The sequence below is a fragment of the Pezoporus wallicus genome, unplaced genomic scaffold (genome assembly GCF_028554395.1).
Source record: "Pezoporus wallicus isolate ANWC-B61680 ecotype Strahan unplaced genomic scaffold, APGP_CSIRO_Pwel_v1 contig_5767, whole genome shotgun sequence".
NCBI classification, from domain to species: Eukaryota; Metazoa; Chordata; class Aves; order Psittaciformes; family Psittacidae; genus Pezoporus; species Pezoporus wallicus.
In genome coordinates this window covers 7603671-7628819 of record NW_026640599.1, presented here as the reverse complement: position 1 = coordinate 7628819, position 25149 = coordinate 7603671, and the positions used below count along the sequence as shown (strand labels likewise).

The 25149-nt window shown below is 38.5% G+C and overlaps 1 protein-coding gene across 1 annotated transcript in view; it reads left to right on the top strand.

The window, feature by feature from the left end:
* Positions 1 to 25149, top strand: part of SCML2 (Scm polycomb group protein like 2) — a 70155-nt gene that overhangs the window by 25682 nt on the left and 19324 nt on the right. Inside the window, 5 exon segments of the mRNA XM_057419484.1 lie at positions 788 to 1022; positions 5055 to 5143; positions 7110 to 7353; positions 19733 to 19983; positions 24649 to 24784. Of these exon segments, the coding sequence (XP_057275467.1) occupies positions 788 to 1022; positions 5055 to 5143; positions 7110 to 7353; positions 19733 to 19983; positions 24649 to 24784 (955 nt within the window).

Sequence of the window (25149 nt, the reverse complement as noted above, 5' to 3'; positions counted from 1 at the left end):
TGCTCAAAGACCGAGTCGCATTCATCACGTTTCTTTTCCCTGTGATCATTAAATTGGCATTGCATTGTATGTGTATGGATATATTCAGTTCTCTATGAATAAGCAACAGGTGCAATTTCTGTCTTAGAACTTTAAAGTTTTATGTGACTTTAGGACTGTCTGTTTTCTTTCTGTTAACGCAGTTAACACTAACTCCCTTTTCTGTTGTCTGTATTGGCGTATTTTTTTGATTCAGAAACTCTTTCTTGCCTTGAACTTTCGTAGTGCTTAGTGTGTAGGGTCCAGATTTGGTTTAAGTTTCCCAGATATTACTATAATAATTATTGCTTTTCAATTGAAAGCTTGTGAATTTTGGGTTTTTTTTTTTTTGTAGGTTGGTTTGTGGGGTGCTTTGTTTTGGTTGAGTGATTTAGGGTTTTGTTTTTTTTTAGTTGAATGTCATGTTTCCCAATGTCGTTGTTTTCCATTCCTTTCAAGTATTAATCATTGGACCTTTATGTTCATATCTTCATCAGGATTCCCTTGTTTACCCTTCTTGGCGTGCTTATCTTCTTAGAAATCAGACATGTTTATGCAGTAGGAACATCAAGTATCTAAACCAGTTGCTGTTGGTAGGTTATCCGACTGCCTTTTCCGACCTGCTGCTGAACACTCAAAGTTCAAAGGCTTTTTTAGTATCTACCGTTTATATGATATGTTTGGGTGCATGAAAGCTGCATATTGAACTGGCTGGTAAATTTAGCCATACTAACAACAGTAAGAAAAAGCCTTTTACCTTTTATTGTAGTCTAGAATTCCACCTACGAACGATTTCAAAGTTGGGATGAAACTGGAAGCCCGTGATCCTCGCAATGTTACCTCAGTTTGTATAGCTACAGTAATTGGAATTACTGGTGCCAGGCTGAGGTTGCGTCTGGATGGAAGTGACAACAAAAATGATTTTTGGAGGCTTGTGGATTCCTCAGACATACAGCCCATCGGAACCTGTGAAAAGAAAGGGGGCATGCTCCAGCCTCCACTTGGTAAGAAACAAAGCTTCTCAACTAAAGCATGGGAATATTGCTTTCATGAAGTTGATTTGAGCCTTGGCAAATTCAGTGGTACTAACATTTCACCAAACTATTATTTAATTGAAAAAGAGGTAAGCAAGCTAATTCAGGTAAGGTGAATTGTGGCTTTTTGTTCTTTTTGGATTCTTTTGACGTAAGAATGAGCAGAATAAATAATTAGCTTGAGTTCTGTTGTTTTCAATTCTTTTAAAATAATCCCTTAGTAATAAATGGGACTATTTTACACTTAATGATGAGATACGCTGCCATGTGCCCATTCTAGTGTGTATGGCTACAACGTTTTCTTGCTTGATGCTGTGTGTACTTCTTTTAGTCAGACCTTCGTAAAAAGCGGGGAAAGCTGACTTGCCTTTCTTCTACCCAGTAAATCAGAGCAGTCCACTAGAAGGCGCTGGCTGTTAACCGACCTGTGAAGCGCCTAGCAGGGCTGCAGGAGGTGCAGCAGCTCAGGGCGGCCTGAGTGTTTTCACGGGCACTGAGCAAATTGGTTTGTGGTCTGGGAAAGGCAGCAAAGGGTGGGTTAACGGCAGTATTGCAGCATTCTGTTCTGCGGCAGGAAAAAGAGGACTCCAGAGCTTCATCAGACTGCAAGCTTATATTATACGTGATTCTCCTCAAACCAACTCATGTTGTGGGACATCTGCAGTTTGGCATGGCTGGTTTGTGATCACAACAAATGCTTGGGAACAAGAGGTAGCTTTCATGTGCTTAGAAATAGTATGCAGAATTTTTTTTGCCTTCCATAAGCAATATGGGTGACAACATTATGTATCTCCCCAAACTGAGGGGCTTAGTCTTACTGAGGAAGTTTTTTTAAATAGGGAACTGTACAAAGGAATTCCTTGCTATGTGGTGAATAGTCAGAGGTAACTTTGACTAACTGCTAGGGGTGGTAAACTGGGATATCACCTTTCTTTGCTGTGATAAACCTGTATACTTAGATCTTCTTTCTTGTGCCATATTTGTTATAGCTTGAACTTGTAGGTGTGGAAGTCTTTAAAGAAACACATTTTTCACATTGGTCTGAAAGTAGTTCAGCTTTTAAAAAGAAGGAAAAGTAATGACCAGAATTTATCTTAACACACCCCCAAAGCCTCCACAACAGCAATATCTCCTCCCCTGTTGACCTGTAATTTTTAGAAGATGCAAGAAATAACATTCTTAATATAAGAAATTAAATGTTACTGCTGTTTTCCCATCTTATAGTTATGAACCTACATCTGGTTTGGTGTCATTAGTAAGTATACAGATTTCTCATCAGAGATTTCGTAAGGTAGGTATGCTTTCTCTTAGTAGCCTCTCAGAAGCTTGTCATCCCAATTTGTTAACACGAAGTGAAAAGTATCGTTTCACTACGGTATGAAACTTGATTTGCATATACAAAGGCAAACAGACATAGGAGCAGTTGACATAACCATTATGACACTTTACAGAAATTATAATGGTAGGTTTTTGTTTTGTTGTGCTGCTTTAGAAACACAAGAAAAGCAATGCCACCAGAGTGTCTTTTAGAAAAATATCATTTGGGATGGATAAATAGATAGATAAATAGAATCATAGAATCATAGAATAGATAAAGTTTGAACCCGGAAGGGCTTTTTTCCTTCTTTTCTCTGGAGTATAGAGGTTTTGAATGAAAGCCCTAGAAGCTCTTGACCCCTGGGTGTGTCACTTCTGAGAAGTAACTCAGTTTAACTTCTCTGAAGTTCTTGGTATAACCTTGTAGAGTGAAAGCAGTGATATGAGTATGAAACAGGATTGTAATAGAGAAAAGTACACCTATTCCTTCAGCTGCACATATGTACCATGCTAAATATATGGCTTCTGTTGAGGAGCATAGTGCTTTTCAAACATGTTTCTAAACCAGTCTGATGAATAAAGCAACTCTGGTTATGTATAATGGAGGCAATTGATCTCTTAAGAAGAGAAACTTTCCATGATCATCAGCAGAAGCAGTACTGTTTGTTCCTCCTATTTGGTCAGGCTGCTGGTAGTGCAGCACCAAACAACCAGCTGTTCCCTGTACCTAGGCGTGTAAGTTTACCTGCCCTCCGAACAATTGCTGGTTATTCAGAAAAGAATGCGAGTGCCATTATTTTGTCCCTTCTGCCCTAGATATTTCTAGAGATAGGCTAAATTCCAGCAATAAAATGTTCTGGCATACCTAGATAAATTTTTGAAAAATCCTCTTTGGCAGTTCTACAGCATCCTGTTCCTGGGCAAAGCTGGGAGCTAATTGGGTGTATAATTACCTCCTGTTAGACATTTAAGCAACTGATTAATTTTTTTTTTCCTGAGTGCTAGGGAACCTTCTGGATACTAATGCTCTGCTTCTGTTCATAATAACTAGCTAAAATAGTCCCTCCTACTTGATTTTTATATAGGTATAATTATGCATGTTACATAAGGGTTTTGAGAAAGCGATTAATATAGCAAAGCATTCCTGTTCCAGCCAGGTGATTTTTTTTTTTTTTTTTACTTTTTTTTATTGTAGAGAGCTTAATGTTCTCAACAAATTACATTGAGGATAACATTTTCTCTTGTTTTACCAGGATGAATTAAAGGCCAAATGAAATTAACTGAAACTATTGTTTAGCTGACATTCCTATATATATCTTTTCTGCGCTACCTGGTTAGGAATATTGTGTTTCAGTAATCAGACATGCTTAGGTTGTATAGACTCTGGTATCAAACCAGAACTGATAATCAGCTCAGCAGTCCTCAAATTACAACACCATTTATCAAATAGGAGCTTTGTATTCATGTAGGTGTTGCATAGGTAGTTCCAACTTGAAAACTGTTTATTCAAATCAAGATAGCGTAAGCTACTAGTTAAAGAACCATTATAGTATATAATCCAATTTTAGATGACTTAATGATTTAACTGATTGAGAATAGCAGATATGTTCCACCTTTCTAGTTCATTCTTTTAAGAGAATTGTCAAGGCTCAGTTGCAAGAGAGCTCATCAGTTCCTGGCAGATTCTTTTACTGTTTGCTTTGTGGAAAATTTTCCAATTTGCTCTATTATGTCTATTTTCTGTAGAACTGTGCCAGACATATAACTGCTAAAGACACAGGAGAAAATGTCCACTATCTCTGTTATCTTACTTATTACTTTGAAACATCCATTTGGAAAGCACAGAAAGCAAAAGGATTTTTGTTTTGTTTTATTTTTTAACTGGAAAGTAGTTGCTTCTGGGGGAAAATTATCTGGCATGAGAATGTTTTCAGCCAAACCTTTGTTCTGCTTGAATAAGGTAGTTCATCTAAACAAATGTGATTCTTTTTTGTGCTTTTTACTTTCTTGTTATTGAAGAATATTGAAATAGAAACCTCTTCCAGTTTGTTTTCCAATATTATATATGCATTTGTAAAAATAATTGTGTATTTGTTCTTTCCTCTTATGATTTCTTTGGGGTTTAGGGCTATTTATTTATCTTAATAGGGGAGGGGGAAGAAACCGATTGTTCTTTTTTTGTCTGTGGCCTGGTGAAAGAATTACAAGAGTCTTGAACATAAAAACGTATCTCAAATGAGAGGAGCTGGAGCAGGAGCCAAATGATCTTAAGGGCCTTTCCAACCCCAACTGTTCTATGGTTCTGTGATTCCGTTGTTTTAGAATGTAAGCAAAAAGCAGACCTGAAAAGTTAGCTAGGCACAAGTGCTGGGGAAGTTCCACTGGACCCAGGACTGTGGGTGACAACCTTATGATCTCCTGTACTAGAGCCTGCATGTCAATAAGTCCTAGATGTTTCTCTGTAGTGTCAAAAATTATGATGAGTGATTCTGCAGGCAAGTCAATCGGAATGGAAATGCACTGCAGGGGTTTCTGCACCTACAGTGACCCTGTTTGTTCCTTCTTGGCTACTTTTATTTTGGCCAAATCGAAAACAGAGGCAATGAGGCATTAGTAAGCCGACTTTATATCCTTCTATTTCATTTTACAAACTGAAAGTAGGCCTATTTTTTCTTTGTTACTCAGGGTTCCAGATGAATGCATCTTCTTGGCCAATGTTTCTCTTAAGAACCCTCAATGGAGCTGAAATGGCACCGGCAACATTCTTTAAGAAGGTAAGAAGAAAGGGACTGCTAATAAACAACTTTTTATCAATTGGCCCATGAATCCATTTTTTAAATGAGGATGCCAAGATATTTTCCTGTTGTCTGCAGCATGGCAAGGGAAGACTATTTAAAATTACTTTGAACTGGATTGGCAAGCTACAGGAAGTGATCTGCTTCTAGTCAATTGAGATGGGCATGTCTGTTCCTGAATTGAGATTTTTGAAGTATGGTGTATTATTTAGAAAAATTGTGTTAGCTCATTTTTTGTGTCAGTACAATACATATCACATTTCTTAACAGCACCATATTAATGTGATTGTGCACAGGAGAAGGAAAAAATACAACAATGGGGAATAAGTCATTGGAATACAGTGGTGCTTGGAAAGGTTTTGTTAAACATTTTCATCAGTTTAACTGTAGTGAGAACATAGTTGAAAATAGCAGAAGCAGTTGCTCATTTTTTTTAAACATGCCTTGAGTAAATTAAAAAAATGATATAACCCCAGCAGTAATATTGAAATGACTTGTTGGTTTAATCTTTTGTCGAGGTGGTAAAACCTTGCTGTCACATTGAGTGACTTCATTTTTGATACTGAGAGAGACATTGACAAGTATGTCAGCAAATCCAACAGTTGGGTTCAGACCTGCAATCACATCATTTGCCTGTTACCTTTATATAATTAAGTAATTTTTTTTTTTAATAAAAGATTGTATAGATTTCCTGAGGCATGAGGAGCCATGTTTCCCTGTGCTAACCTACCAGCACATCTGAGATGGCTTTTGGATAATGAGGTTCCTGAGGCTGAGGTCGTAATTCAGGTTCCATTGTGTCGTGGTTTAAACCCAGCCAGACAGCTTGTTCACTCACTTCTCCCCGTTCTTGCCCTTCCCCTACTCCCAGAGGGATGGAGAGGATAATCGAATGCAACTCCCACGGGTAGAGATAAGAACAGTTTAGTAACTAAGGTATAACACAGATCACTACTGCTACCACCAGTAATAATAATGATAAAGAAAATAACAAGGGAAGAGAATACATCACTTCACCACCAGTCGACCGATAACTCACCCCCCCAGCCTGACCAAGCTCTCACTGATACCTCCTCCAACTCTGCAGTCCCCCAGCCCTTCCGGGTAACTCCCAGTTACCTCCTGGGCATGACGTGCTGTGGTATGGAATACCTCCTTGGTCAGTTTGGGTCAGGTGTCCTGTCTCTGCTTCCTCCCAGCTTCCCCTCCTCCCTGGCAGAGCATGAGGCTCACAAAGTCCTTGGCCAAACCAAAACATCATTGTTACCGGCTCAATTCCCGAGCTGAAAGTCAAAACACTGCACTGCACCAGCTACCAAGGAGGAGAAAAATGACTGCTACTGCTGAACCCAGGACACATTGGGTCACAACTCCTGTTGTGGGGGTACACTTAGTCTCATCACATTGACTTGGTTTTTGTTTTTTTTTTTTGTGTCCACTTGGAATTGGTATGAGGCCAACTGAACTAACTGAGGCTTATAAATAATGTCCAATGCTAATGAATTTTTCATGGATTGAGAGGTGAAGCTTTTACCAGACAGTTATCAGTCCCCAGAAATATTCATTCCCTGCAAATCTCTTCCTCTTTATTAGCATGTAATAATTTCCTTTTAGTGTCTTTGCTGTCTTGCTGCCCAGACATAATGTATTGGGTGCAACCTATTGCTTATGTAAATATTTCTAGCAGGGTCTTTCTGTCATGGAGAATTTTGCTAATTATCCCAGCTGTGTCTGTGGGAACAGAATCTAGATTTTTATAATACAGAAAAGCAGAAGCACATTTGAAATACAAGTAAGTTTTCTTGAATGTCTGCCATAACTTTTTGAGAGTAGTGAGTGTAAGAGGTAAGGATGTTGAGGAAAAATAGATGGTTTTCTTTTTTGTGATTATTTTTTTTTAAGAGGCCATAGAAATGCAAATATTCTGTCGCTCTTTCTTTTGTAGGAACCACCAAAACCTGTGCCAAACTGCTTTAAAGTTGGAATGAAACTTGAAGCTATAGATAGAAAGAACCCATACTTGATTTGCCCAGCAACCATAGGAGATGTTAAAGGAGATGAAGTTTTTGTTACATTTGATGGCTGGAGAGGAGCATTTGACTATTGGTGCAGATGTGATTCTCGAGATATTTTCCCAGTCGGATGGTGTAGCTTGACAGGAGATGCATTACAACCACCAGGGAACAATGGTAAGATGACTAATAATATTGCTTAATTATTTTCCCCCTCAATTACAGCAGAATTTTAAAACCAGCTGGCTGTATGCAGATAAGACTGAAGATTTGATTTGTGAGTAGCTGCTGATGATGAAATGTTGTCAAATTTTGTTTATGTGGTTTCAAGTTAATAGGATACCTTCTGGGAAACAATTTTTGTTGGTTCATACTAACTCTGAGAATGTGTTTTATTTAATACTGTTAGGAGAGCTTCTGATAATCTTCCATTTTCATGTGCTTATGAAGAGTCTTGGACTTAAACTAGATTTGCTGTCACTCCATACAAATTTCACACGAAAAGAGCTTTTTAAAGAGGGGAACCATATTTTAATTAATTACTTCAATATTGTTAACCAGAATAATTTGTTCTTATGATGTGCATTTTCACAGCTGTTGTTAAGTGAGTAAAAACAAGTAGACTGATATCACAGAACTCTCACTGAAAGTACCAAAGGGACAGAAGCAAGAGGGGAAGAAAGCAGTCGTGTTTCCTGCCCTCTCCATCCCAATTTTTTCTCTCACTCTTTTGCCAGCAAGTCAAGAACTGTATGAGAAAAATAACTGAAATCAATTAAGGGTACCTCTGCATCCTTGCTCTCACCTGCCTGTTTGTAGTTACTGTCTGCAGTTACTGCAGATGGTCATAGTACCCATAATCTAGTTTATTCCACTTTAGCAGGTTCCAGCAAGTGATGAACTATGTGTGTAGCTCTACGGATAGGTCCAGGATGATCTGCCGGTACAAACCTGCAGTGAGAAGGCAGGGGGAAGTCAGGTGTGGACAAACTACATTTAGCAGAAGTCATCTAATAGGTATCCTGCTGACCTCGGTTGTAGTGGTTTTGTGCTCCTAGTCTGTAAAGTGTCTTTCTTACCTTCTTCAGAAGGTTGACCTTGTCCTGAGAAATCATGAATAAGATGTGTAATTATGGTAAGTTAATTACGTTAATTGTGATAACATAAAATGGCTTTATCTTAAAGGGGTGGTATAAATAAGTGGTGTAAAATTTTTAGAAGATATTCTTGTTTAGAATCCTGAGTCCAATTGCATCCTCTGAATAGAAGTATTATTAACTTGTTTAGTCTGCTTCACTTTCACTGCTGCAAAACTAGCAATATTTTGAGATAATATGTACAGAATTTTTCTTGCTTGATAGAGATCTAAGAGTTCTTTAACAGTTATTAAAGTTTATTATATATTCCAGTTGTTCATGTAATGAAACAAACAGAATTGAGTATGTTCAAATCTGCTGAAGGCTAGAAATAGCCAGGTATTCTTAGGGATTCTATTGCTTTTGTGTCCTGGGTTCAGCAGTAGCAGTCATTTTTCTCCTTCTTGGTAGCTGGTGCAGTGCTGTGTTTTGACTTTTGGCCTGGGAACAGAGCTGAAAAATAATTAACACTTTGGGAATTAATAAAACCTGAAACAAGGTCCTTAAAGATTTGCAGTCAAAACTAAGAATTTTGGACATGTTATAGAAGCTGAGGGCAGGGAGGTGCAGGCTGTGGATTTCGTTATTTTTAATTCTGACAGTGGACCCAAAGTTAACCGTATTTTTATTAAAATTGTGTGCTCCTTTTTTCCTCGTTCTGAGCATAAATAATTTTCTTTCAGTTTTGCTTCATGTGCTCATTTTTTTATGAGCTATTCACGCTAAACACACTTATCAAATCTACATAACTAGGTGAAATTTTTTTTGCTCTCAGGTTATGTTTTTCACTGTTATTTGATTGCTTTTGAACCATTAAAGAACTGTAATGATAATTCTTTATTAAGATGTAAATAATAGCTTCAAGGAGAGTGTAATCAAGTCATTTCAATTCAGAAATATGATAATGTTGTCAGGATTCTTCAGTAAGTCACATTTATGTTGACTACTGTTAAGGAAGAAAGTATGGCAGATGGTATATTGTAGAGATTCACTTGAAATATTATAGCAGTATTCTGGCCTGGACTTCTTTCCAGTGAGTTTAGTATTTCTGCCTTGGATTTCCACAACAGAAAGTGAAAATAATCAAGTGTAGTTTAGATCACAGTGAATATAATGAGAAGTATTCTTGGATTTTGTAGCTATTTTTCTTGAAAGCATTTAACGCTGGTTAAAGCACAGAAAAAAACCTCTCAGGTTCTAGTGAACAAGGAAAACCAATACCCTCCAGTAGAGTATGAAAGCAATAAAGGATCCATACCTATCACAATTTCATGCCATGAGACATGCATTTTAAGGTCTAATTTAGCTTTTTGAAAGAGAGATGAAATGCAGTAAGGAGACAATATGAAAATTAGGGAAGAGTGCCAGGGTATGCATACAGTGGTATGAAATGTAGTGTTCAATATTTATATTAGCAGAAGCTGTGCTTAGCCAATGTTGTAGTTTATTTCCTTAGAAATATCTGATAATTTTTGTTATGTATGGTTTGACAACAGTGCTTTATGTTGGCTTGGCCTGCTGGCCCACGGTTAATATTTTACAGATGCAGTAGACTGTTTTCTTTGTCTCCTGGTCACTTAAGTGCTTTTAGAGATGACTTGTCACTCAGAACATCATTGTGAGCTATAGCTGGTGAAGGAAGTCGGCATGATAGTGTCTATGCTGGATCAATCTGAAGGATCGTCTGCTCTAGCAGGCTTTTTCCCAGCAGTGGCACATAGGAGAGAGGCTTGCAGGAGTATTCCTAATATCTGTCTGTCTACAACCCAGCACCTCCTGAGCCCAGAATAACACTTTATGCTGAGTACCTCTGGAGGAGCTCAATCTATTTTGTTCAGTTATATTTTGGAGCAGTCTGCACTTTCATCACCTACAACATCCTGTACTTAGGAGTTCTGTACTTGAGTATATGTCCTCTGGAAAAGGTGGTATGCTTTTTCTTGATGGTAGCTTCATTTCTTGTCCTCATGTTCTTGTACCGAAATAGCTTCTTGTACTTCCAGTACTTGTACAGGAAGTGACAGTAAATAGTCATTCCCTAATTGTCTTCTTCATATCCATTGTGATTTTGTAGACCTAGATTCTAGCTTCTGTCAGCTAACTCTACTCCAAACTTGTAAAATCCTGTTCTGTTTCATTTTGCATTGTTATGGGATCACTTTAATGCCTTGTCTTTCTGTACTGTTTCCATTGAAGTTAAGGCATTTTTAAGCCACTGGAACCAGAAGTGCACAAAGTATTTAAGACGTAGTGGCATAGTGGTGGTTTCTGTGTTGTTTTCTCTTCCTTCTGTGATTCATGAATTGGGATTTTGGATTATTGGACTACCTATCAAGCAATGAACTAATACTGTCATAGAAATATTTATTTCAATTCTATGATACCATTTTTGTAAATCTTAGAATTGGGTTAATAGCCCAACACTGATCATGGAAGCTGTATTATTTTTAATCTCTTGACATTGTGTTTCATCTGTCACTTCCTCTATGGAGCAACTGCTCAGCTTTACAAGATCTTCTTACATAACTTTACTGACTCAAATAATTTTTTAACAACTGTTGACATTTCATGCTTTACTGTTTACCATTTGATTCCATATATGAATCAAATGATACAAGCCCAAGCAGAAATCTCATCAGAAATCTCTAGAGTCTTCTCTCGACTGTGGAAACATGTCTGTTTATTCCTGGCTGCTGTTAGGTATTTTCCATGAAATTCTTTAGAAGGATCATGAGGATCTTCCCTCTTACTCAGTGTCAGCTAAGCATTGTTTTGAGAGAGGCTATGGTGTGAAATCTTGTCAAATGCAAATCCACAGACTACATTAATTAACTTTCCATTGTCTTGCTTGCTTACTGACTCCTTAAAAAAATAGTGAAATGGTTTCAGTGAGATGTGATGTTTCCCTACAAAAGCTGTGATTGGTTCTTCCAATCCAACACGTTGCATTTCTTTTTGGGTTTGCTACCTCTGTTCTGTACAAGAGTTTCTAGCAACTTTGCCAGTACTAACATCAGGTGTTCTCTCTACACCTTGCCATTAAAGTGTTGGCATTGCATTAAGCACCTTTTTAGGTCTCTGAACTTGAGACAATTTTAAGGACAAACTTGCACAGCACCATCGGTAGGTTGGGCATTTCATCTTTTGGCTTCCCTAAGTCTCCTAAGTGCTGTATGTTCTGCCAACACTCTACTGCTTCTTTTGTCTTAGTTTTCTGGCCTCTGCTGCTGGTACTTCATGTCAGAGAACTTGTTTCTGGCCCTTACGAAGAGGGGTGCTGATACGGGAATTGACGTGATGAGTTTCCTTGGAGTCAGTATAAATGCAAACAAACATTCAGCCCTATTGCTTTAGTATTATCTAAAAAAGGCTTTTTATGTTTGATATCTTTTTGATGTTTTCTGTTCACCCTTTTTCTAGGCCAAACATATTATGCATTTCTGTTTACCCACCATAGACTGTAATTTTAATTTTACTCAATTGGAATTATCCAAAAACTGTTACTATGCCTAAGAATATTCTTGTATTGCACTGTAGTTAGTTGTAGCTGAGGCTTATGATTGAAGTAGATGGCAGATGACTGAAAATTGTCAGAGCAGTTTCTTTTTGCTGTTTCTATATAAAATAATTTTGGTGTTTAGTCTTTAAATGGAAATAGCAGTTACTAAGGCAGCCCACCTTTTTATTTATAAAACGTTTTCCAAAAAAGAAAGAAAACAAAAGAACAAGTGGGGACAAGCCATGTGGGAAATGACAAGTAGTTTCATCTGCAAAGATTGATTTCAGTCTAACGTCGTATCCATCATTTAGATGTGAACAGCATCTGCTATATACCCTTGATCCTATGGTCTTACGAAGCCAGATCTTTGACTGAAAAAGGTGACGCAAGAACTAATGAAGGAGGAATTACTCTCTGCACTGTACAGGAGAGACTAAAGGAAGATGATGTAGTAATATAAATAAAAACAGTGATACACTGTAGCTTTAATCTTTAGCCAGCCTCTCTTCCCTTCTCCCCTCCCTCATCGTCTGTTCCCTCATCGCTTTTCTCACAATTCAGTGCATTTATTGTCAGTGAGAGCAATCTTCTTTCATTACGCTAATCAGCCTGTGATATTAAAGATCTCCCTCAAAAGCTGTCTGCAGCAGTAACAGCAGTACAGGCTCAAGCAGATATTAAAAAGTATCTTATTTGTCTGTCTTGTGATTTTTTTAGTTTGGTTTTCTTTTATTTTTCAGATGTGTTTTCATTGCTTTGTTTATGCATATTTTTCTAAACTAGCTACTGGAGATGCACTTCTCTGTTATTGATAATGAAATTATGTCAAAATAGGTGCACTGTATATTCAGCTGAGTTGTACACAAATGTGCAACACCAATATAAATTTAAGTACTACTCTGTATGTTTGCATATGAAACAAAAGAATTGTTGAAACTTTAGACAGAGCTACAGTTAGATCTGTGAAAAGACTCTGCTTCATTTAAAGTAGCCAAAACCAAAGTCAGATAAGCATGGTAATCTTAAGTTTCATTAAAGGAAAAACCAAATGCTGAAATGGTACAATTTCATACTGCTGGAGGTTTCAATTTCAGTGCAGCCAGCTTCTTTTCACAAGCAGGTCACAGTAGTTAAATCAGGCACATACAGTAAGCAGATTTATGCTGTCTTCAGAACTGTACATGAAAAACTCTTCAGTGCTTCAGGCTAAAGTCTGATTTGCCACATTCTCTCACATGTTAAGCTTTTTTTATTTGGTATTAATGTTTCTTGGCATCTTGCAGTAAGGCCTGGATGGTGCTGCTACAGGGCAGTAATCACTAATGAAAAAATAAAGGTTTTGCCTTTCCCAAAGCTGTGTGCTTATTGTCAATCTGATTTCCTCACCATCTTTACCATGTTTATTTATAAGGTAGTTGTAATTTTCTTTTAAATTGGAAATATTCCAACACATGTATTTTTGACTGATACATAGAAAATACTTTTTTTTTTTTATTTGCTCTTGTTCAGGTCTTGAGGGTGCTAATGTCAACAGTGGTTGTGTTCCTCAACCAGTGGATGGGATTGAGTGGATTTTCTCCAAACCTATATTAGTACCTATAAGCTATGTTAAGAATATCAGTGCTGCCATTCAGATATAGAGGCAAAACAAATTGTGGTTTGCACTAGCCACACTCAGTGTTTATTTTTTTCTTCCCCTGAGGCTTGTTGCGTTTTGTTGTTTCATTTTGGGCCTATCTTTCATCCTGATGCTGATGCTGTTTGGGGAAAAATAATAGCAAAACCTGTGCAAAACTAGTAATGAAGGGGTGAAGAATCAGGATGTTAAAACTCTTGCCTGATGTATAGAGCTAGGCTTTGGCAGGCTTATTGACAGATTCATCATCGGCACACCTAAATTATTTTCAGGTAACTCAAGTTTCTGCTGCTTTGATAGTTTATTTGGTAGTTACTTGCTCTCTTCCTTCTCAGTTTATCAACAAAATACAGTTTTTTTTTAATTTCAGTTTGGTTTCTTTTGTGGTTTTTTGTTGTGGGTTTTTTTTGTTTGTTTGTTTGTTTTGGGGTTTTGTGTTTTTTTTTGGGGGGGGTGTTTCTTGGGTTTTTTTGGAGGGGGGTTGGGTTTTTGTTTTTTTGTTAATGTAATTACAGTAGCAATGTTTTATTGAGGGGTGACACTAGAAGCTGGCTTTTCACAGTTCTTGGTTTCTGGAGATCAACTGGAGAGATCTTTTCAAGAGCCTTTCTTCTGTTTTGCTTATAGTCCCCACTCTGCGCAACCCCTGCCCCAGCCAGGCTATTAAAAGTTTCTATTTGGAAGTAATGTGTGTGTGTGTGTGTGTGATTAGCAGTGAATTTTAATGGAGCTTGATCAGTATTTTCACAGGACTGTTTTGTAAGTGCTGGTTTGCCTAGTGCTTGAAAATGTGGGAAGGTGCTACGGTACTGCCTGGGGAAGTCATTATAAAAGAAATGCTTTCCTTTCACAGAATTGTTAGGGTTGCAGGGGACCTCTGGAGATTATCTAGTCGAACCCTCCTGCCAAGGCGGGGCCACCTAGAGCAGGTTACACATATCCAGGTGGGTTTTGAATGTCTCCAGAAAGGGAAAGACCCCACAACCTCCCTGGGCAGCCTGTTCCAGTTCTCTGCCACCTTCAACATAAAAGAGTTCTTCCTCATGTTAAGGTGAAAATTCTTGTGTTTTAGCTTATGGCCATTGCTCCTCATGTTGTTTCTGAGCACTACTGAAAAGAGTCTGGTGCCATCCTCCTGGCATTCACCTTTGAGATACTTGCATTCAATAATGAGATCCCCTCTCAGTCTTCACTCCTCTTTAGACTAAACAGGCCCAGCTCCTGCAATTTCTCCTCATAGGAGAGATGCTCCAGACCCCTGATTATCTTTGTGGCCCTTCTCTAATTTTGTTTTATGTCACTTAGAGCTCTCCTTTTTACCCATTTCACCTTTCACAATTTCACCTTTCAGGCCTGTGAAAGGAAGGCTAGGATTTTTTAAAGAAGATATGGCAGGAGTCTTCTGTGTTTTTGTTTGGGTTTGTTTTGTTTGGTGGTTTTTTGTAATTTGTTTGGTGGTTAGTTTTGTTTGGGTTTTGTTGTTGGGGTTTTTTTCCTTTTCTTTTGTTATGCAGGTAGCAGAAACTAAAATCCAGAACAAAGAAAATTGCAAGCCATAATGTCCATGTCTTGCCAAGGTGGATGGTGAAGTTTCCAAATGCGCTGTTGCTTTTTAGATCCAAAATGATGACTTTGTATCATAGCAACATATCAATTATTATCTCACAGCTACCTCTTAACCAGAAGTAATCCAAACACAGATAGAAAGAGGTGTCATGTATTACAGATATTTATGCTTTTGTATGGCTCTCTTGTTCAGTTGAGACATAAGGACATAAATTTTTATAATCCTTGACAGTAAGCTGTTTAGAAAAATTGCTAATCTTTTCCACCTCCTTTGCCAGTTGTCAAAACTATCATGATAATAACCTACTGCATTAAAGAAGGTTAATTTTATAGTTAAAATCCCCATCTAGAACTGAGGAGGGATGTTTCCATTACTTCTGCTGTGAAATGCTCACATGGATTTAGGGTAATCTGCTAAATCTCTTCACCTCATTTTTTTTATCTATAGATGAGAGAAGGGCTGGGCTTTTAGGTTCTCAGAAGAACATTTGGCTTGTGTCTCAGTGGGGGCATAGGAACAATACTTCAGTACAAATGAATTGTTTCTGTCTTGAAAGAAATGCTGATTTAAACAGTGATTTACTATTTTTACAGTCCTAATCGGCACCTTCACCTAAGGTAGCAATGCTGTATTCACAGAATGTACGGCAGAATGGGCCCCTGTATTGTTTTGTGTCATTTCAACTAAAGCTTTTTAAAGTCTTGTCTTGTAATTGCTGTTCTGTGACACTAACTGAATAGTAGATTTCTAATGTTTAAATATTACTACTAGTCTGAACCTTTTTTCCCTTTGCTTTGCATAAGATCATGGAGTGAAAACATAACTGTGGATTATTTGAGGGAATTTTACTAATTAAAATTGCATGAGAATTCAGGCTTCAAAGCTGTCATCTGCCCCATCCCCTTCCCAGGTGCTGGAGCTTTCAGTAGCTTCGGATTTCACAGTTGTCTTAAATATCTGACTTATTCTAGATAGAGATCTTTGGGATAACATTCTGGGGTCAAATTTTGTAGTCCTGCATGTGTCTGGGCAGGTTTTCTGCTTCTACCAGCAGAATTTGGCCCTCATCTAAAGTCTAATCTTTCATGTGCTTCTCATGCAAATGAGTTTGGTTGGCTCCAGTGGATGATCTGCTTGTGTGAATGAGAACTGACTTGTGGCAATGCATCTTTAAGCTGTGAGTTCCAAGATAGTGGACTTGGGGTTTCTCTCACATATGTTAGATACAAAGTTTATAGGTGTTGGGGTTCTCACCGAATAGTTTTGGGGAGAAAATTAGAAGGTTTTGAATGAGCAGTGATTGAAAGTATTGAAGCTGTTTGTGTGTTGTGAGAAGGTAGTCACCTATAGCCCTCACCAACATGACAGTATAACTGGAGCTGTGTGTAGTTGAAAACGCTGTTTAGTTGCTAACATTGCAATGGTAAAGTATGTTTGTGTAGCAAGATGTCTGTTCCTCAGTTATTGAGGATGCCAGTAGGTTTAGGGTGTAAATAAGAGACTTGGGAAAGAATGCCCTGCAATGCATCCCTCTCTTGAAACTGGAGCAGTGGAAATTTGTGTAGAAGAGCAACATGACACAAATGCTTGATTTTGTTTGTGCAAATGAGAAGGTCTTTGTGATGCAAAGCAGCAGCTTGAAAAGGCAAATGTGCTTTTTTGGTTGTAAATATCCCAGCTAAATACTGCAGTAATTGCAAGCAGAGCTTGGCATTTTTCCTCTCTATTCTTTTCATCGTTGTATTTTAACAAGTTCTCATGAGACTATTAAAACATCTTAGTTTTTGGAACATGTGGCCTAGTGGGAATAACTCTGCCTACAGATGCAGTGGGTTGGCAGCTCGATTTTTGCATGTCTTTTCATTTCCCTTCAGATCCTGTGACCCAGCGTAACCTTTGGTCTCCCTCTGAAGGCTGGGTTGAAGAAAGTATGAGCAGGTGACTGATGATTACTGTCAATACAGCCTGCAGACAATATGGGAATTACTTTAGCAGTCTCCCACTCCCTTGTGCTCCCCCCATCCTCTCTTAAATCAACAAATGCAAATATCAGCCTCCTCATTTGCTGCTATCTCTGGGAGGCTGCCCAGACAGCATGGGCTTTGTTGCAGTCCTGCCTATTGAAAAAAGCAGCTTCAGCCCTAGGCAGAAGAAAGAATATCAAATGGGACCTGATTCCCCCCCTTAATGGTTAATGCTGCTAATATTTGGTTCTCTGGAGTATGCAGGTAGGAAGATACTGAGATAAGGGTACTTGATGTGTGTGGTTCAAGAGGGCAGCCTGAAGTGGTTGGAGCTGTTTTCATTGTTACTCTTTGTCCGGTAAATGTCCTTCGGGAAGGCAGTAGGGATTACCCAGTGTCCTGAAACTCATACCTGTGTTCCTAGAACCTGTTGACATTGCAGTTAGCTGTGTATTTAACCTTAGCTCTGTCTTTACTGTGTGAGAACAGAAATGCATGTATTAGATTTCAGCATAGGCAGGGGCACAAAGAATTTGTGAAACGTTTCTTTTGGAGGTCATGATTGTTTTGCTAAATGCATAGTTGTGTAGCGCAAATAAAAATAGCTTCATTTTACATTAGTGCAAGTGTTATACAGGACGCAATATGTAGTACTGAATTGTACAGCATTCAGTTGGTAGTGTTTTGCTTTCCAGATGTATGGCTTAATGCGAGGTGTCATTCAGCAATTCAGAGATCTCTGAGTAATGTTATGCCAGCATTTGGTAAAATCCTGTTCATCTTGTTTTAAGCTGTCAGTGCATATGAGAGCAAGTTTTGGCATACATAAATAAAATGAAAGTGATCACTTTGCACATCCAGGAGGTGGTCCTTCTCAGATACCTAGGGATATCATGTCTGTATTTGATGTATTACGATTGCAGGCAGTAATAATGAAGAGATTTTTTTTCTGAACTGCTGTCAGAAATATTAGATTAGTAACAGAATCAAATAGCAATGTATGTGAATGCTCCTACAGCTTTTAAAATGTGTATCAGTAGTACGTGTATTTTGTTAGAAGTCTGTATGCAGTGTGTATTTCATCTTACTGTGACATTCTCTGTTGCAAATACTTAATAACAGTGAACTCCTGAATAAAAATTCAAAGTTAAAGGAGCAGTTGTAAAGCTGGCTTCTGGGCTGTTAAGGCGAATATCACTCATAGAGCTAGACGTTAAAACTGATACTCAATCTGTAACTATGTTCTTTTCTCAAGATCTCATTTCAAATGTGTCTTTGAGTTTTATTTCATGTTTTATTTGCCTACCAGAAAGCCTCAACATACTAATATTTTAGGAGAAGAAATATTCCAAATTCACAGAAATCCTGGAAATTAATTATTGGCAGCCCCCTATGCTTCACTTTCAGTCTGCAGTAGTGCTTTGGATCAGGCACTGGTGAATGATACAGTGAAAGCCCACTTGAGCCCTCACTTGCAACACTTCTGAGTTGTGTCACATTAAGTTCTAGTACCTAGGGTTAGGGAGAATCATGGGAGTTTCATCATCAGGGAGATACAAAAGTCTGTAGTGGGGGCAGTGTGATACTAGAAAGCCATCTGATCATAGTCTAAAGGTTTCAGATTATCTCAACCCTGTTGTGTGATCCTTTCCTATAGCTGTCACAAGGATGGTTTGCTGTCACATCTCTGGTTTTCATTTTCAACTTACCTCTTCCTCAGTTGATCTGCTTGCCAGCAATCAGATCAACAAAACACAATATTTGTCGTATTTTTTGACTTAGTAATTGTGTTTCGTTGGCCGCAGGTGCTGCTGTAGCATGGTGTCGTACATCTCTGCATTGAGGATTTGTCCTTATCTGTGGGTTCTGTTTGACATCCTTCTGGTGTTTTAATCTCTCCATTGTGAAGGGAATTATTAAAACAAAATCATCATTATTACTTCAGAGAATAGTGTGTTGTGTGGTAAACATTCCTAACTAGGAAGTTCTATGCAATGAATTCTGATTATGTCTTGCAGCTTTATACCAGGTTATAATACAGTCACATCATATACATATTGGATCAATTTTGTATTGCGATAGGAGATTCAACAGAGAACTGGTTTAGTGTTAAGACTGAATTAAAATGATACTTTGTGTTTGATTTTTGGAAGTCCTTCTTGCAAATAAAATTTTAAGTCTCAGTAGCTCCAGGTAGAAAAATCTGGGTATAGTTATGTGAATTTAAGTTTCTAAACAGGCATCTTAGATAAATACTCATTCATGATACATTTCCTATCATTAGTTTCTCCTCATTAGTGGGATGATTTTCTTTGCTTTTTTTTTTTAGCTCCCTAGAAGTAGTTGGCATGTCTTGTAATTGTGGAAACTGCTCTTAGAGAATAGATATATTATGAGCTCTATAATTTCTGAAGTATTTTGAAGGCCTTCTTGATGAATGGCACTTTATAAATATTGTAGTTAAATTATAGGAAGCATTTATAAGGTGAGTGGATTAATTATTTTTGTTTGAATGTTTTTTCCTCTAAACAGTCCCTCTAAAAGAACAGGTATAAAGAGCTCTGTCTTTGGCTTTAATAAAGTTCTGTAGTTACATGCCAGCCACTTAAGTTCAAAATATCCAAGTATATTTATTTTACATTGTAAATTGTGCACTACATTTTATTTCTTTTTAAACTTTTGTTAGAAAAGTTTCTTTCCATCATTCATTTTGAGGTTTCCCCCCCTCTCCCTTTTGTTTTTGTTTTTCCTCAGTTTCCATTACAAAGAGCAGTGCAAAAATCCAATCTTCCCCTTCCAAAGTGACCCGGCGTTCAATGCAGTCTCCACAGAAATCTGCTCCGGTACCAGCGCAACGGGGCAGGAAACCAGGTCGGGGCAAACCCCCTGGACAGTCTGCAGTTCCCAAGAAGGGCAGGTCTCCTAAAAATATTCCCCTGACAAAAAGCATCTCTCATACTGAAAATCTTAAAACAAGGAAAAAAAGTTTAAAACCTGGAAAAAAGGTTAGTCCTTATCTACTACTTTACTTTTTACTGAAAAATTTTGTAGTGAGACTTTTTTTTTTTTTTTTGTTACCATTTAATTTTCTGTCTTCTCTTCAGCCTTCAGGGCTTTACTGTTTTCAGCAACTGATTACAAGAAAAGTCTAGAATAGCTATTCTGGAATATGTCGGTATAAACTATGGATTATTTCATTCCAGAGCAAGATTACTGATTTGTTGATGGGTGAGTTGCTGGTGTTTAATATCCTGGAATAGCCATTTCCAGTAAAATTACAAGAGCCAGGAGAGCCTTCAGACTTTTTAGTCTGGGTTATTTTGGTACTGAATCATATATATAGTTTGAATATTTTTCTTTTTTTTTTTTTTGTTTTTTTCATGTTTGGAAACAAGGGATTAAGAACAGTGAGGGATTTGTTGCAGAATTTAGGCATTTTAAGCATACAGCTGAATTTGCCAACTGAATCTCTAATTGTGAAGTTACTAGCATGAAGCAAGAAGCTTCTTTCCAGGCAATACATTTCTCCAGGTGTGGGCCTAATTCTGCCCTGGTCTGAAAGACAAGATGACTTTCTGCCTTTCTCCCTGCCAAGCTGCATCAGATCTAGAGTGCTGGCAGCTTCAGCTTCAGCTCCTCTGGAATTGTTTGATAAGGTAAAAATGAGCACTGCTATAAACCCCCCTTCCCAATCCCATGTGACACCAGCACTGGTGGCTGTATAATCCCAGAATGAGCTACTTAAGGGAGCTAAACTGGTAGACAACTGACCCAGCATCCATACCTCTTATTATCTTCTTTGCCTGCTCCACCCCAAAAAAGCACAAAAGCTACATCTGCAGCAAGGAAAGATAGGATCACAGCAGGGCAGATTTAGGGTGGTTTGAATTGCTGTGGAAGTACAGTCTTTTTTCTGAGGCTTCTCACCCACTGCAGGCTGCCAAAGAGGAGTAACAATCCTGCAATGTCCTTCCCTAAATGATTTGTCTGTCATAGAATCATGGAATAGTTAGGGTTGGAAAGGACCTTAAGATCATCAAGTTCCTTATGGTCCTCCCTCCTTTGCATTAGCACCAATGGGGGCATTGTGTTTTCCGAGTTTGTTTTGAGTTAGGGTTTTGTTTTGGTTTGGATTGCTTTTTTTTCCTCCCTCCCTGTCTCAAATTTCAAAAAGTTGTATTTTGGAAGTTTTTCGTGTGGGATCTATTGCTAATTATGTGTGGAAAGGGGTAGATTAGTGGCACTCTTTTAATAGGGCATTATTAGGGCATACCCAGAAGGCTGTAGCACAAAACTGGGAGCAGGCACTTTGTTGAAATGATGACCACAAGGTAAGAAATGTTTCTGGGGACCAGAAATTGAAAACCAAGTGCTGTCTCTACTGCCTGCCCCTTCCAGTCAGACATCCACATTGGTAGGCTACTGATGTAAATGGTCTCCAGCTCTCTTGCTTGATGTGTATCAGAGAGACATGAATTAAAGAGGAGAAAGGTGCTCCCATCCAGACTCATCTGGTGGATGGGGTGTTCTCCAGAAATCAGGGGGGGCTTTAAAGGAGAACACAGGACATCTGTATTTTAAGGGTTTACTGCTGACACTCCCTTATCTTGAGGTGGTGCATCTGAGGTACCTGTATGCACGCAGGATGTCCTCTGTGGGACATGGCAAACAAGAGTTAGGTTTTGTAGAATCTAAGTTTGATATATCTAACTCGGGAGTTTTACTCCATTGACCTTTGCAGTAAAAGCTTTAAAAATTAGCTCTTGTTGAGAATCCATGGATGGTTGTTACTGCTTTGGTACGTGGTTAAATTGCTGAGATGTTATACGTAACGTGCAAAATCTTTGGACTGTTACACCTGTTTGCATAAGAGAGGAGGTGGAGCTTTGTGGGAGTTCTGCACAAAAGCGAGTGTCAGATGGAATGCCATACAGCCTGTTGTCCAGAGAAGCTGTGGCTGCCCCATCCCTGGCAGTGTTCAAGGCCAGGTTGGATGGGGCTTTGAGCAACCTGGTCCAGTGGAAGTTGTCCCTGCCCATGGCAGGGGATTTGAACTAGATGAGCTTTAGGGTCCCTTCCAACCCAAACCATTCTATGATTCTGTGATAAATACTATGGAAGTGGTATATGCGTAGAAATTTGAAAGTGCTTTTTTCCCTCCCAAGACTGATCAAAAAACTCCCTTCCAGCTTTCACACTAAGTAATTGTGCTTCGAAGTGTTAGGTGGCTATGTGGTAGTTAAAAAACTGTGTGTTTAGGGAGATTGGTCTATACCTGATACTCTGTAGAGATGTTTGACTTTCCTTGTCCTTTTATGCTTGTTATGCTGCAATGTTTATCATTGTGCATGTATTAATTTTTGTTATACAGCTAGGAATACTGAGCTGTTGAGTCATCCTTCTCCTTTACTGAAGTTTTCTAAGCTTCTCTGGCAGTGTGAGTTGCATGTCAGGTTTTGTTTTGTGTCTCCCTCCCCGTGTTTGCACTGTATGTTTTTATTCTGTCATAATGAAGAAGAAATCTCTTTATATCTCTTTCACTATTTTTAAAAGTACACTTTGCATCACAACACAGAATTCCTTCCAGAATTTCTTGAGGAAGTGCTTTGGTCTGAGTGTGGATCATAGCCCTAAATTCGATCCCACAAGAGGAGACTTTCTACACGTGAAGGGGAAGCCTGTGAAGTTGGCCATGTGGTGCCAGGCTGTGAGCCGTGCTCTCTGCAGGCAAACTGAGCTTGTATACCCTCCCAGCTTGCAGGGACCAGCCAGCAACACCCTGACTAAGCAAATATGCATGAGACCTGCCAAGAACACGACCTACCTTGTCAAGCAGCATGGCTTCGGGGTGGTAGTTTGCTGCTCTTCCGTTTGGGGTTGCAAAATGGGAACCTCAGCTGAGTAAGCATAATGTGCTGTATTTCCAAAATGCATGCTCTCCTTCTGAAGGAGGAGGTAGGAAATGGCTGTCTAGCCTCACCACCCTCATGTGTTAGTGTGGAGGGCAGCTAGTTCCTCCGTCAGTTCAGTGTTTGTATTTTGTTTTCACGCTTACATTTCTTCCGTTTCTTCCTCTTCCCCTCAACTCAACCACCCATATTTTGCAGCATGGTGACAGACAACTGCCCCCAAGCCAAAAGTTTCCTGGGTTTTCAGGAATGTCTGACTTCAGATCAAAAGCTCAGTCTTCCCAAGTGCATTTTGGCTCTCAGTATTAAGGATGGAGAGAAACCTTTCTTAATCCAGTGTTAAGATACATAGGCAATTCCTGATGAATAATACATCACTGCTTAGTTCAGTGTCTGACCTGAGCCACCTCATCTCATTCACAATGCAATGCCAAGCCTTGGCAGTTATGGCAATTCCACCCAGTGCCATATTGTCAAGTAGCTTCTCCAGCCAAACTTGTCTTCTCTGAACTGTAAGAAGGGGCACAGAAATTTTCTTTAAACTTTCCTGGATTCCAGAAGAAAGCTAATTTATTCTTTTTAAGTGTTTTTTTTAGGTGTTATGAAGAAGTTAGGCACTGCTGCTTTTAGGAAGGTGTAAATTTTGTTTGCTTTCTACATGTCATTTAACATAATATTTGGGAAATCTGCTGTTTCTAAAAAGGTAAAGGATGACTACTGCTAAATGGAAGAGGGCTTAGCCTTCCTTAGAAACTTGACTGAATTTTCACTCCACTGTAGATTAATTTTACCAGTAAACCCTTACCATGTGAGTAGTAAAGTGTCTGCAGTCTTCAGCAGTGTCAAGACCTTGGGTAATCTCTTAGATTCCTTTTTTTTTTTTTTTTAATTTATTTTTGGTAGATAAGAGAATGAGAACATAATCTGTTCCCATACAAGAATAAATGGTGAAGGGTGAGGTGATGAACTGCTTTCTAATTCATTATTTCTTTTATTTCCATATGTAGCACCTTAAAACGCATTAGAAACACCTTCTTTGTGTATGTCTCTTTTCTAAACCCCAGTCCAAACCATGTTACAATAAAATTCTTTCCTCCTCAGGTGAAAAATAATGTACTGACCAATTTCTTAATCTGGTTGTTACATGATAAGTTGCAAATAAGTTTAGTTTTGGAAAGGAAAAGATTTTTGGGACTCACTTGACTTCATTATAACTACTGGTTTATTTGATATCTTGTGTAAAGCACCAGTTCCTGAAAGTGATTATTTGAAAATTTCAGCCCCTTTGAAACAAGCTGAGGGAAAATCTAAGTGCACTGTAGTTCACACCTAGATGTGACTCAAGTTCTACATGGGAATATACATGTAGTCCAGCTAACTGCTTTGAGCTGTGATAAAACCAGATGATTGGAAGGGTATGGACAGGAAAATAATCCAAAACACCTCTGGTGCTTTGTGAGATTTAGGAGAGTCATGAATTAGTATATAAAGCTCATTCTTTTCCCACTTTTCAGAAGTGGGTTCCTTTTTAAGTAATTTGTGTTCTGCTGTCTTACTTAAGTAGCTGTAAATGCAAACTGACATTTTCTGATCTTCCTTTCCTGGACTTTTATCTGCTGTGTGTAGTATTTTTGTAATAATGAACCACCCGCATTCAGTAAGATGGTAACTGATAGCAGAAAGGTTTTGCAGACTCCTTAAAATGCATTCAGTGTTTTGATTTTGGGTTGGTTTTGGTTTGTTTTTTTTCCCTCTAAACAGAAAAAAATCTTGCCAGAACAATTGACTCCTGCATCTCCTTCTCCTCATTCCTCTCCTGAGAGGGACGGTGGCACTACACAGATACTTAAAGATGGAGTTAGTTTGTCTGGTGCAACTGCAGCAGTTATATCCACAGGTAAAAGACAAAGGAAAAAACATTATGATATTTTTAGTGTTAAATGGCATCCCTTTCAAGCAAGTGAATGCGCTGAAAGTTCTTACTGTAAATCACTATCTAGCTACCTTATTTTTTAAAGACATTTGTAGGTGCCAGTATTACTTAGTGGAACTACTATTTTGATGCCTCTGTTATAGCAAGAAGTGCTGGAGCACAGGGACTTGTGATAGGTCTGATCGACCGGGCAGTTTGTTCCTGCCTGAAGGAAACTACAGTTACTTCATGTCTGTCCCGCTCCTTAATATATGAAAAGGGAATAGATGCAGCTAAAACCCCATATGATATTCTGATATCATGGAGGCTGTAGTGTAATATAACAAAAT